Here is a 13,593-nt window from a genome sequence, read left to right on the forward strand (position 1 = left end):
CATTAGGTGGGAAATTCATCCCTTTATTAAGCAAATTACACCAGTAAAGATATTCTATAATCGGAACTAGGTAGACTACTTTATATACACTTTGAATATGATGTTGATTCCTTGTGGTGTGAGTAATTCTCTGATTCTCAAACATTTTGTTAGACAATGTATATAAGTATTTAAAGGGATAGTTCAACTAAACTGACCCTCGTTTCAAACCCGTAAAACCTTCATCCATCTTCGGAATACAAATTATATTTTTGATGAAATCTGAGTTTTCTGACCCTCCAGACAGCAACGCAACTACCATATTCAAGGCCCAGAAATGTAGTAAGGACATCATTAAAATAGTCCATGTGATATCAGTGGTTGAACTGTAATGTTATGAAGCTACGAAAATACTTTTTGTGTGTAAAGAAAACAAAAATAACTAATTTATTCAATAATTTCTTCTCTTTCATGTCAGTCTTCGCCACTGGCTCAGGAGAGTCGGGTTCAAGAGCCAGCTTTCTGACGTCGAACCCTGATGCGCTGCGCCTTGTTTACAAGCAGAGGAAGATGCACACTGTACATAAAACAGTCTGAAGATTTCTCCAGAGAAAATGACTTGCAAAACTTACTTATTTGAACCAGAATATACAGATGATGAAGAGAGAATGCTGGAACGTCAGCAGCACTACACACATGCATCATGTTACTCTCCTGAACACACGGTGAAGACACGAAGAGTATCCCTTTAAGCCTTAAACCTTACAAAACAATAGCACAAAGCAATAGATAGATAGATAGATAGATAGATAGATCAGCATCAGTGATATGTTGAATTAAACCCTGCGAATAATGAGAACACAGCAGAGGTGCAATTCTGTGTCATCAAAATATGTGAAGACAAACACTGCAACATTTCACTTTCACACTCTTTCCCTGATGTGACTGGAATGCAAATATCCAAAGACAGGTACTAGGAGACTGCGTGAGCTATGTTTTAAAGAGTTGAGTTTCATGTTTTGAAAATATTTAACGCATACAGAGTGCATTTTTCAATCCGCCCCCTGACAGCGCTGGATGTTTGGCCTTGTTGCACAGCAGACACCCCCTGTTGTTTCGTTCCTCTTCCTCTCAGAGCAATCTACAGTATGGGGTAACACATTTGGCAACATTCCTGTTTCCTTTTAAAAGAGGCCATGGCAGCGAACACATACGCATGTAAAAACAAACTCTCAGGGACAGGTTAATAGGACCCACAGTCCTCATAGGGATTAGAAGAGGCACCATGCCCTCACGTCTGGAAGTCAAGTAGTCCACAGTCCAACGTTCAATAATAGCCCATACCGGCAGGCATTTGATTTTAGTAACCAATCCCGAGATACGGACACCTAGTAAGCACAAGAGATGTTTTTAAAGCAGTTGAACGAGACTCTATAAAACTTAATCATAATAGACATGTAAAACACATGGTGATTTTTATACAAAGCAAAGAAAATTGTTTCCCTTCAGCATTCGTATCTGTCACCTACGTGCAAATCAGTAACCCAATAGGCCCCAACCAGGAGTAAAGAAAAATGTAAGTCCACTTGAGTCCAAATAAAATGAAGAATGTGACATTGTAAAAGTAATGATTTTCGGAACAAAATAATAACACAATCCAAGTCCATTACTTCAAATTGTGCTGCAGACATTCCACTAAACTTCCTTTCACCTCCGAAGAGCAGACGCAGCCTCCTTTCCCCTGGAGGACATATTAAAAATCCCTCCAAGTCATTAGGGGTTTGTTGAAATCCAAAATATTCCATTTATTAAAGCTTTTAAAAGAGATGGAAATGTGAAGTGTAGAATAATGTTATAAATGGGGCTTGTGACTTAATTAAGTGTAGTGAGGCTTGCCTCTGGGCAGTGAATGGCTTAATGGCTCGGTATGAGTGTGTGACTGACTGCCTACATTTCTTCTCACTGCTAACTGAATTAGTCAGCAATTAGTATTAGTGGATTAGGCCATCTCACAGTCCAGGCTAACAAGGAACATTCCCAGAACTTTCTTTTAAAGGTATGTTCTTGCAGAAACGTTAATGGTATTTTTTAAGGTATCAGGCTCGGGAAACATTCTCAAAATATAACCATGAAACCACTGTTCATTTAACTGTTATACTGAAACTTAAAAATTACTATGAGATGGATTGGCCATTCTAGTTTTAAATCTATGAGTTAATGAATCAGCTAAATGAATCATTATTCATGAAGCCCTCTCCACATATAGCTTATATGTACTAAGAATGTTTTCCAAATGTTACCATTAAGAACGGCAAGTTTTTCATAACCTAATTAGAAAAGTTTTTGCACTTTCAATGCAAACTGCTGCCTTATTTAGTTGAGTTAAGAAAATATTCTTAGAACACATTCATTGCACAGCTATATTTTGGAGCAGTAACACAATGATACGTATATGTGTTAGCCTTGTTCTATGTTTCTAATGACACTTTTGAGAATAAAACCATCCAAAAAAAGGATTGAGAGTTAAGGTTCTCCAATATAATGAGGAGACCGGTCCAAGCAGGGTTTGTCCTGGAATTCCTGTGGTCTGTACGGCAGATAGGCTAAAGCAAAGAGACGAGTAGATCTCTGTTTAAACATCCTCCAAATGGCATGCTCTGATGTCCCACGGCCGAAGAGAAACACTACATGTTGACACTGTGTGTGCGGTAGATGTTTTTACGTCAGAGATTCTCTACTTCTTTTTTTCGCCTCTTCTGCAAATCTTTGTTTGTTTGAATGGTCTATTACTGCTTCCCATTGTCTGGTCCTGTCTACATTCTGTCCTTAGTAGAGAGACGGTGGGTAGACAGAGTGGTGTGAGGTCTGATAAAAAAATAAAACACTACCAACTGTTCTTACTAAGCATACAATACAAAGTATTTGTCCTGTCTCAAATAATCAGCTTCCAAATTTCTAATTATCTGTAAAGGGAATGGTAGGCCCATTTGATACGAATCTGTTTATTGGATGTGTGAACTAGTGTGAACAGCCACAAAGTGCATTTACTCTGATTTAAAAAAAAATAAAAAAAATTTACACTTTGCTATATGGAAATAAATTAGAAATGTATCTGTTTTGGTTCAGATTTGGTTAAGATTTGACATTATTTGAGTGCAATTATTATAGAAAAGACCATGAAATAATTTCTGTTGAGAAGTCAAATTTTGTCTGGCTTAAAGGGTCAGTTAGGGTCCAGAAAGGGTATTGTGGTACTCTTTTGAATGTGCATCAAAGACTGACACGGAAGAGAAAAAATTGTTGAATAAAGTTGTTATTTTTGTTTTATTTGCGCACAAAAAGTATTCTAGTAGCTTCATAAAATTAAGGTTGAACCACTGATGTCACATGGACTATTTTAAGAATGTCCTTCCTTAAACGTGGTAGTTGTGTTGCTGTCCATGAATGGTCTAGGGGTTGAACGACTTCTGATTTTTTTTAAAGTCGACTTTATGTGATGAAAGTCGAAGTCGACTAGTCGCTGATATTAATGAACAAATAAGTCTGGAGCTGTGACAAACACCTTGTGCACAGCTTTGGCATATGACACAACGCTGCCCACATGGCTATTGCTCCTATAACAGCTTATTTTTTATCAGTTCTTTCGTCTTTGAGTCGTTATATTTCTCACAGATCGTTCTAAATCAGATACAGATAAGTAGCACAGTAAAGATTACATTCATATGGATGAATTCATTAGTGAGAACAATTGCGTGTGTGAATTAATTCTACCTGGCAGAGTCTCTCTACTAGTAGTGAAGCTGTGGGATTTAGTTATTAAGAAATATATTAAATATATATATAAAATATATAAAAGCAATATCACATATGCCATAATGCTGAATATTTGCAGTTGAATCTCAGCAGCACTGATTCAATACTACAGCATGATTTTTTGTCTGATATTGCCTAAGAAAATCAGACTATGGCACAGATACTTTTTTTCACGTCGTCTGCTATGTAATGAAACAATACAGCTGGGAGTACCTCAGTGTATTAAGGAATTTTTAGTGTCCTTAGAGTCTTTAAACTGGAAAAAGGAGGAAAAACAGGATATGAACAGGTCAAGTGGAAAACCCTCATCCCCGAAGTGATTTAACATAACCCAGCGCAAACACGGAAAGCACAACCATGAATATTTAATGACTGCACTATTCCAAAAACTTTCTTTCCCCCATTAATCACAGAAAAAAAAAATCTGAAGTACCTGGAGTCTTTCAGTTGATTGTATTTTCCACTATTAATTCAAACTAAGTGAGAGATGTGTGATATCATCATCTAAATTCTGCACAGTTTGTTTATTAATAATACTATCTGAACTGATCCACGATAAGAAACTCCACTGTGGATACACCCAGGCAAATAACAAGATGATTTGCCACAGAGGCCGTGTTGTTTACACTAGATAAATGAGACATGACTCCTTATATTTTCCCTCTTTGGCAAGACATTTCTCCGCCTGTGAGCGAGATAGCACATTTGGACCACTGCGTCAAAATTACAACCATGACTATCTTAACTGTATCCGTGGGGAATCAAAGGAATTAAAGTATGGCTCAAGTTATGGCATTGCATAATGCTTCACCACAGCCATTTGCAGCAGCACACCGAGGGATCATGTCGGCGCCCAGGCAGATTCAGTCCTCACAGGCTGCCGGAAATGTTACTTTCTGTTCTGCTGTGTAGCATGCAGGTGAGGGAAATCTGGCTTATGTAAGTGATAATGTACCACTTATTTATATAATTACACACCGAATAAATATATACTTGCACATGAATTACTTATTTGAGTTTACCTGTGTTTTATCTTAAAGCTTTCACAATGAAAAATAGTCCAATACAATGTAGTAACAAGGTACACACTGCAACAATTACACTGCTTTTAAAATTGTATTCCTCTGAAGTAATTTTCACGACAGTGGATAACTGAGACACAAGTTGGTGCCAGTCACACAGAAATCAAGTCCACTGTGCAATACAAGAGATGTGAAAGTAGGGCTGTTTTTTTCATGATGTGTATCTGTCCACTGGCGTAGAGTGAGTAAACCAGAGCTGACATCTTCAATTTATTCTTATAGCAGCCAAGCTACTGTATGTGCTCGCCGTGGGGGATGTGGGACTGACAACTTGTGTACACTGCAAAAGCTCCCTCAATGCCACAAAACGCTACAGCACCTCTGCTTTGGGGTATGTATGTATTGAGTATATTTTTTCAGCACATGGCCAATATAATGATCATATTACAGTTGGAAACATGCAAGCTTTGTTTCTGAAAGTTCATGGTAAATATAAGGTGTCAATTTAATCAACTCTAAAATTCTATTCTCAAAAAATTTAATTGTTCAAATAAAAATTCTGTCATTAATTACTCACCTTCATGTCGTTCCAAACACGTAAGACATTCGTTCATCTTCAAAACACAAATTAAGATATTTCAGAGCTTTCTGACCCTGCAAAGCCAGCAACAGAACTACCATATTCAAGGCCCAGAAAGGTAGTAAAGACATTGTGAAAATAGTCCATGTGACATCAGTGGTTCAACCTTAATGTTATGAAGCTTCAAGAATACTTTTTGTACACAAAGAAAACAAAAATGTATTCTTTATTCAACAATTTCTTCTCTTCCGTGTCAGACTTTGACACGCGTTCATGAGAGCACCACAAAGTTGTTGTGAACGTGCTTTGAATCCTCTCGGATTTCTCTCCGAGAAATATATATATATATAATGATTATATTGGTTTAAAACTGAAAACAACCAAAGTCATTCTAGCAGTGCTGTCTCACTGCTGTGAACACGGACTGTGGCATTGCCATAGGGGACAGCAAATACTGGGACTATCTGTCCGCTGCATGATGCGATTGACCAATCAGAATCAAATATTCCGATGCCCTTAGGCACATTTAAACACTACTGACTACCCAAACAACTCATCTGAGGGTAAAATAAAATCCTGGCAAACAAGACTCCTTGTGAACAATAAGCGTTGGTCCAGGCCGGGCAGATTTATGAGGTTCGTGGACAGTCAGGTCAAGGGCACCTTCAGCTAACCTCAGGGACGTTCTGCTCAGCAGGGTCCCGCAGCCAGCGAGAGGGGCTGTATAAGCCCAAGCTGAGAGGGGAGAAGTTATCAACAAGCCCACAACATTCCTGTGTTCTCCAGCCAACATGAGCAGCCATGACTGCATCTAAGCTTTGTGCTAACAATGAAACAGCCGATATGAAATACACTTCAGCATGTGTTCCACTCAAAATACTGCCAACAGCACTTTGATCAGGACACAATAAAAGACACTAGAGTCAGGTTTTTCAGTTTTACATTTAACAATACTACACTAAAAGCTTATTTTTCTTGAACTACAGGCGTTTTATATTTCTCTAATGGATTTGCCATTCAAAGCCATGAGTAATAACATATCTGTAAGTATTTTCATGAGTAATCTACAAAAATATTTACTAAGAAATAAATTTGGTGTTGCATGAGTCAGATTTTCATGTGATGAACTAAGATAGGATTTGTGAGAAGAGTTCTGTGTGTATAATTTTTCTTAGAATCCGAACACCGAAGAGGAAAGTGTGATCAAACAGAATCTTCCATAAGCTGGAACGTCTGGACGTGTTTTATCATTACAGTCAGCAAAGCAACATTTCATCTCATCCCCATGCTTGATTCCTTGACCACCTTTGGGATTATACTCATTAATCATCAATGAGGTCCTGTTTTGATCTATCTTCACTTCTGTGGCAGCTTCACCAAACTGACCTCACATGTAAGCAGAACATATCCATGCCAAAGACAACTGCAACCATTATTAAACTGACACTCACTGGACATTCCATGGAGCCAGCCAGGATACCACCACATTTTCTGTTTTCTCCTTCAGATTTTTAATTGTACGCTTAGCACTACCCACAGAATGACAGTACATTTTGGCAGAAGTGCATCACAGCGAGAACACTTTCGCCAGGGTGAAGTCTAAGTGGATTTGTTTTTCTTCTGACGTGTTTGAGATGAATGATTTTATCCTTCTCAGAGGGTGAAGAGGAGGGATTCTGGCCTATAAACTTCTTAATATCATTTGTCCATTGTAAAGATAATTCAGCTGTAGACAAATTGGCAAGATCGTGCCTTAGTTCACAGCCAAAGCGGGTTCCAGCCAATACCATCCCTGTCACGGACAGGAAACTCAAGGCGCCCCGTAATCAATATGCATTTCACATCTCAATGGAAGAACAAATTCCTTCCATGAAACTGTATCCGTTATATTAGCCACCATGGAGTAAAACAACAGAGGCACAGACATTCATCAAAACTGGGCTGAAAGGGTTTCCTCCTGAGTTATTCTCTCCTGTAAAACCCACGCCGGTTTGATATTAGCCCAAAGATGAGCTACACGCCCCGGCATATTCCCATGTCCAGATGTAAACATAACCTGAAACTCAAGCGCTGAAATATGCAATGCAACCCTCAATGACACGAGAACCAGTCCAAGAACCACAGACACCAATGTTCAATCGCCAGGCTCACAGCAGACCCTTCAAATGGAAGCAGATGTTGGACTTTTGATGCATCGGTGACCTAAAGTGCTCCAAAACTAGTAAACTAGTGCAACACGCCCGCTCAGCTTCTCTCTTCCAGGATGTTCTGCATATTCCTCCATCATCATAAAAGCATCAAAGTGATCAAAGTGTACAGGAAATCTCAAGAAGATGGAGGCTGCATGGACGATTCAAACCGCCTCCAGTTATCGGGGACATTCCGCCAATTCCTGTTTTGTGGACAGATGGTCGCACTGTGTTTGTGCTTTCATTAAAATGATTGCAGACCAAAGCACAACTTGCAGCACATTCTAATTGAACAAATTAATTTGATTCCTTCACATCACTCAGTTCAGTGTGTTCAGATGGAATATCTATCACACACTGATAGGAATGGAAATTCTCATGCATTAACAGTGTTTGATGCACTGCCAAGACTTGTGAAACAAATTCCTTTCCTATCAACAACTAACATGTGATGGAAAAAAATTCACATTAGTAAGCCACAAACACGCTGTCTGGTATTGTCATATTGATAGAAAGGGTATAAAAAAGAACTAAAGACCTTAAATGGAACATGGAATGGAAATTTGTATTGTACAATGGTCTGTCAATTTTAAGGAGATCTTTGTGTCATTCTTAAAAACATTGACAAGTTGAGTATGGTTTTCTTCTCCAAAAACTAGCAGAAGAAATAAAATAGAGCATTGGTGCCACCTAGTGACACATTTCTATTGGGCATTTGGCTACTTATATTTGTCAAATTTTGACAAATACGAATGTGCATGGTCCATTTTAATCTAAAGAACTTTACTGCATTAAATACAGAACATTTGAATAATATTAACTGATATGAATATCCTGGCTGGTGGAATAATCTTCCCACCCCTATCCGGAACGCCGGATCCCTGGCAATCTTCAAGCAACAACTGAAAACTCATCTCTTTCGGCAGTACTTGACTTCATCCTAAACTCAAAAAAAAAAAAAGAAAAAACTCTTTCCCTCTATCTTTCTCTACGCTTACTAGCTTGTACTTATTTGAACAATGACTGAGACTTGGTGTTACGAGCACTTCCTCTGTCTGATTGCCTCTTCAAGATTAATCGCTTTTTGTATTCCCCAATTGTAAGTCGCTTTGGATAAAAGCGTCTGCCAAATGACTAAATGTAAATGTGTAAATGTAAAATCTAGAATGAAATCATACACACCACACAAAACTCAGGCCTACACCAATAAAATGTTACATTTTCTTTTGATCATTTTTCAACACTAACATTAGCTTTACACTAACAGGTGTACATAACATACTCTTTAGAGACTGACATTTTTTGATGTTTCATAGTTCATGTCTCGGTGTTTGATCACAGAATTGAAGTTGGAGTGAAAAGCTGGTTCAATCAGAACATGAAATTATTACCTCTCAGGAACTAAAATGAACCTCTGTGGTTGCAAGTAATCTCCATAGTAACCACCACCTGAAGTGCAAGTAGTGAAACAGAAAAATAAATATTCTTTTCTGAGCCACAGCTTTGTTCAAACCTTATGACGCATTTGACACTTACAAAACAGTCATACTATGAATCAATGCACATTTTGAAATGCTTATAGTTTATGTACCATTATTGCACAAAATGTCAATGTAGAAATGCTGTTCAGTTAACCAATTCTGAAATATAGTTTATACTAATTATATATATAAACAATATAAAAGTAGATTCATTTGATCAATGTTTATTCACAGTATGAACCTCTGCATCTCAAAAAAATGTGCTTGCACTGTGGTTACCTCTTACAGAAACTACCCCAATAATGCTTACTTTGCACGCAACACCATAAACCATATTGTCTCAAAGACATGCTGGCAATACAGTGGCTACCATGATTTAAGAGTGATTTAATTTAGACAGCAAATGCAATTGATGCAAGATGGCTCTTCTGGACAGTCGAGTGAAAGGGCTGTTTTTATTCTGAAGTCTGGTCTATGTTTGAGTGGGTGTACGGACCATTATAATTCCTGTTCCCACGCGAAGGCGAGCAAATTACACACAAGCACTCAGGACTGGACACAACAAGCATCATAAAGTGCCAAACGCCTTCATTTTAGGTCATCCATTACTGCTGTTTATTGACAGGATCACAACAACTTCCAGTTTAAAAATGTGCACTTTACTACGCTATAGGGAACAAAACATAACATGGTTCAAATTTTTATACTCAATCAAAAAAAGAAAAAAAAAAGACTAAAGACTCCAAACCAAAAAAGCCTTTATTATGTAGGCAGAGTATGAGAACAATGCAGCTATTGTACTATTAAAATAATCACCCAGTCAAGACTTACTATTCACACACATCAACATTTAACAGACAACTGGAAATTAACAATAACATAAAAAAAAAGTCTCTTCAAATTGAACAGCATACATATAGCACAAGTTGAAATAGGAAACATTTTGTTAAAGTCCCCGTGTACCAAAGTATGGAACTCTAAAAAAAGAACCAGACAACCATTCACTGCACAAAGAGCTCTTACAATCTTCTAATTGCATCATCGATGTCCGACATTTGTTCCTTCAGCTGATTCCATTGCTCAGGATTCAATGAAATGCCTGAGGGTAATTCAATACAATCGATGGAACAAAACTACTATTGCTCAATAATAAAATGTAACATTTTACCTGCACTGAAAGATATTTGATTGATTAAGAGGTCAAAGTAGAATAACACAAAAATACATCAAATAAAATGGCCCCATAATTACCTTTTTTTCCAGGCTTCATCTCACCAGCTTGGTCCATCCAGTACTCTCGAATGTCAATCAAAACCTTGCCTTTGAAATCTCTGACACTGACGTATCTCAGTTTTCCAATCTGTCACATATCAAAACATGAATGAGCCACCTGGGACAGTAGTAATATTAGCTCTAAAATCGAAATCATACTAAACTTACATTATTACACGCAAAACATTCAAAAATAAATTAAAACAGAAGAAATTGCTGGTTACTGGTATTCTGTAGGAGTTCTATTGAGAATTTACATAAACCGGAATAAAAAGAACCCGATAAGAGAGGTGTTACAGCTAAATGCAACTAATCCAAGGGAAAAGTAAAATTGCATTACAGATCAGTAATAATAATAATAATACATTTTAAAACCGATGTTAATCTTGTTGCCAGCAAGATTGTTTTTTATGTTTCAATGCACTATGGCTATTAGTAGAGCACTTTAAACTAATCTACAAGATAAGTTAATGTCAGATCAATATTACATGTCCATGCATTTAGTTATTGAGTAAGCAGTTCCACTGTATATGGGATAATGTAAAATCATTTGCTCATTAATAAACCCTGATAGGGCATTCAGGACAAAAATGTTGAAAAGCTAAACCTGGAACATGTTATCATCACTGTTTCTGTCACTCTTCGCAGAGCCGCTGGGCTTGGAGGTCTCTCCACTTTTCTGTTTTTTAGCAGGCTTCTCAGGAGCACTTGCCTTCTTTCTTTTGGCCTTTGGTAAAAATAAGGAGACAAAAACACATGACCTTTCAGGCCTGCAGCACATTTTCAGATAAAATATCCACTGCTGGTTTCAAGTTAAATTCAAGTCAGGAAGCATAAACTTAGTTTTCCAGTTGGATAGGCTATATTAATTTTGTTGCATTCATGTAAAATCTGTGTTCATACCTTTGGTTCTGTATCACTGTCCGAACCACTTCCTGAAGTGGAAGACAGCGCTTCTTTTGACTTAGGCATGCTGCTGAACACAAGTACAATTTCCATGTAAAATATGATTCAACACTGCCACCTCAGGGTCACTTATGGAATTTCTTTTTTTCCAGGTATGTTCAGCTTTATTTTGTATGTTCAGCAGGCTGCTGCTCAATCTCTATTTAGCAAGGGACCCTTGATGCTTTATGCTAACTTACAGAATTGAATTAAATCGTCTTGTAGTTTTTGAAACAATGTAAATGTTAAATACATGAATACTATAAAATGCAGATACTTTAATAATAGAAAAATCCTATAAATAACAAATGCCATATCTATATTAACTACATGTGTCATCAATGCACAGGAGTAACACAATATTGTTTCTAGGCAAAAACTGATTCCTCAGAACAAATCATTTCAATGACCCCAAATTATTTAAAAGGTTTACTTATCAATAGTAACAGTTTATTTACTAACAATTATGAACCATATTCTTATGGGTGAAAAAACAACAACATGAGCACACACAGACACAGTGATTGTTATTTTAATATTTTATTAATTTCACAAACTTTCTCTGACCTAGAATCCAATTGTGAGATTCCCTGGCATTCCCATAATTGCCATCATAATTGCGAAAATACTAGTTTATTAAGAAGACCGATTGGATTTCAAAAAGTACTAAATTAAATCTTGTAAAAACCTGCTACACATATTTCCTAGCTTTAAACTGTAGAGCTAGCTACTTTGTATAGCCTTGCTACATATACTTTGCAATGTTTTTGCTTTTTTAAATGCAGACTCTATTAATTTTGCATTGATTTTTGCAGCATCTCCTCCGACGATCGCTGAGCACGAGAGAAAGGATTGTTATCTTGGTCGAAAGAGCCATCAAGCAAGAGAAAGACTTAAGGCTTCTCGATCAATGATGACTTCGCTTCACCGATTTGCCTCCATATACGGGAATGGACGAGATGAAACTGCTTAATTTATTTGTTCAACCAAAATTAACTCGTGTACATCAACACCGGCGAGTATAGCGGGACTGGAAAGATAGGCCCTGGATAACACATTCACATTAAAAGCGGTTTTGTATGACTGGTCTTTATATGATTCTTCATTGTTGATAATTTATTTAACAAGTGCGTGTCTATAATAGACAGTTTACTATTAGCTTTAGTATGAATTGAACAGGACTTACATTTAACGTTGTTCAGTAGGCTACAACAGTCAGTCACACTCAGCGGAGAGAAGAGGAATCGAGAACCAACCATATGGCTAATAACGTCTCAGAGGGCATTGTGGGAAATGTAGTTTTTTCTTCAAAGCAAACCACCACAGTAACAACAAATCTTTAAAGTGAACCAATGCTTCTCTTTCTGTGTTCAGACCGACTGAATGTTCGTCAAAATTGTTCACATAAAAGAGCAAAAGTGGAGGAGAATTAACGCAATGACGTTGATAAAACGCATATAAATATATATTTTAATATCTCGTTAGTACTATTTCTGGGGCGTGTAGGCATGAATACTTTTGTTGGCTACCTGCATATTCTGCATGCGGAGGAAGATTTTTTTTAGTCATAAATAGACATTGTATCAACCTTGTAGGCCTATTCTTAAAAAATAGGCCTATTTTTAAAAATAGGGGGAAGTCGTGGCCTAACGGTTAGAGAGTCGGACTCGTAATCGAAAGGTTGCGAGTTCGAGCCCCCGGCCGACAGGAATTGTAGGTGGGGGGAGGGAATGTCCAGCGCTCTCTCCACCCTCAATACCACGACTGAGGTGCCCTTGAGCAAGACACCGAACCCCCAATTGCTCCCCGGGCGCTGCAGCATGGCTGCCCACTGCTCCGGGTGTGTGTTCACGGTGTGTGTGTGTGTGTGTGTGTGTGTGCATTTGTTCACTACTCACTGCTGTGTGTGTGCACTTGGATGGGTTAAACGCAGAGCACCAATTTCGAGTATGGGTCACCATACTTGACAATACGTCACGACTTGACTAAAGAATTGGTTGAGTGAATGATTAAATTCACTCACAAATAGTCAGGGCTTGAATTGAGGGGGGATGGCGAAAAAAAATGACAAAAACCATCCCCTCTGTAAAACCTTCATCCCCTTTGGATTATTAATTTTGTGTATTATGTAAAACTTATCATGCACATAAAATGTTAAAATTCTCTACTTATGATTTACGAACTAAATAACGGCGATTGGCCAATCAGAACTTGGTAGGCTACTGTAACAAGCTGCGCACAAGCAGCAGCAATTTTGTCATTTTTTGCGCAAAATGGTTCAAGCGTAGTCTCGCGTAGCCAGACCTTCAGAC

General features: G+C 37.7%; 1 protein-coding gene across 3 annotated transcripts; it reads right to left on the reverse strand.

Annotated features, from left to right (window-relative positions):
- Nucleotides 1-9,636: 9,636 nt before the first annotated feature.
- Nucleotides 9,637-12,561, reverse strand: LOC306870935 (activated RNA polymerase II transcriptional coactivator p15-like). 3 transcript variants are annotated; one of them, XM_079418537.1, is made up of 5 exons: nt 12,468-12,534; nt 11,240-11,309; nt 10,944-11,063; nt 10,316-10,424; nt 9,637-10,163 (listed from the first exon to the last, which is right to left on the reverse strand). In XM_079418537.1, the coding sequence occupies exons 2-5, from the start codon at nt 11,306-11,308 to the stop codon at nt 10,084-10,086; spliced, it is 378 nt and encodes a 125-aa protein (XP_079274663.1). In that variant the 5' UTR covers nt 11,309; nt 12,468-12,534; the 3' UTR covers nt 9,637-10,083. The 3 variants fall into 3 exon arrangements, with proteins under 3 accessions (XP_079274663.1, XP_079274662.1, XP_079274664.1); XM_079418536.1 differs by having other exon boundaries at nt 9,660-10,163; nt 11,240-11,312; nt 12,468-12,561; XM_079418538.1 differs by having other exon boundaries at nt 9,660-10,163; nt 11,240-12,534.
- Between the last annotated feature and the right edge of the window lie 1,032 nt (nt 12,562-13,593).

Source organism: Barbus barbus (genome assembly GCF_936440315.1).
Source record: "Barbus barbus genome assembly, chromosome: 6".
In the NCBI taxonomy this organism is placed as follows: domain Eukaryota; kingdom Metazoa; phylum Chordata; class Actinopteri; order Cypriniformes; family Cyprinidae; genus Barbus; species Barbus barbus.

Coding starts and splice junctions, on each gene's coding strand:
- LOC306870935 (XM_079418538.1), bottom strand. CDS start 11,335: ATGGAAATTGTACTTGTGTTCAGCAGCATGCCTAAGTCAAAAGAAGCG. Junction 11,064..11,239: donor ACAGTGATACAGAACCAAAG/GTATGAACACAG, acceptor TTTTTACCAAAG/GCCAAAAGAAAGAAGGCAAG. Junction 10,425..10,943: donor GTGATGATAACATGTTCCAG/GTTTAGCTTTTC, acceptor GATATGTGACAG/ATTGGAAAACTGAGATACGT.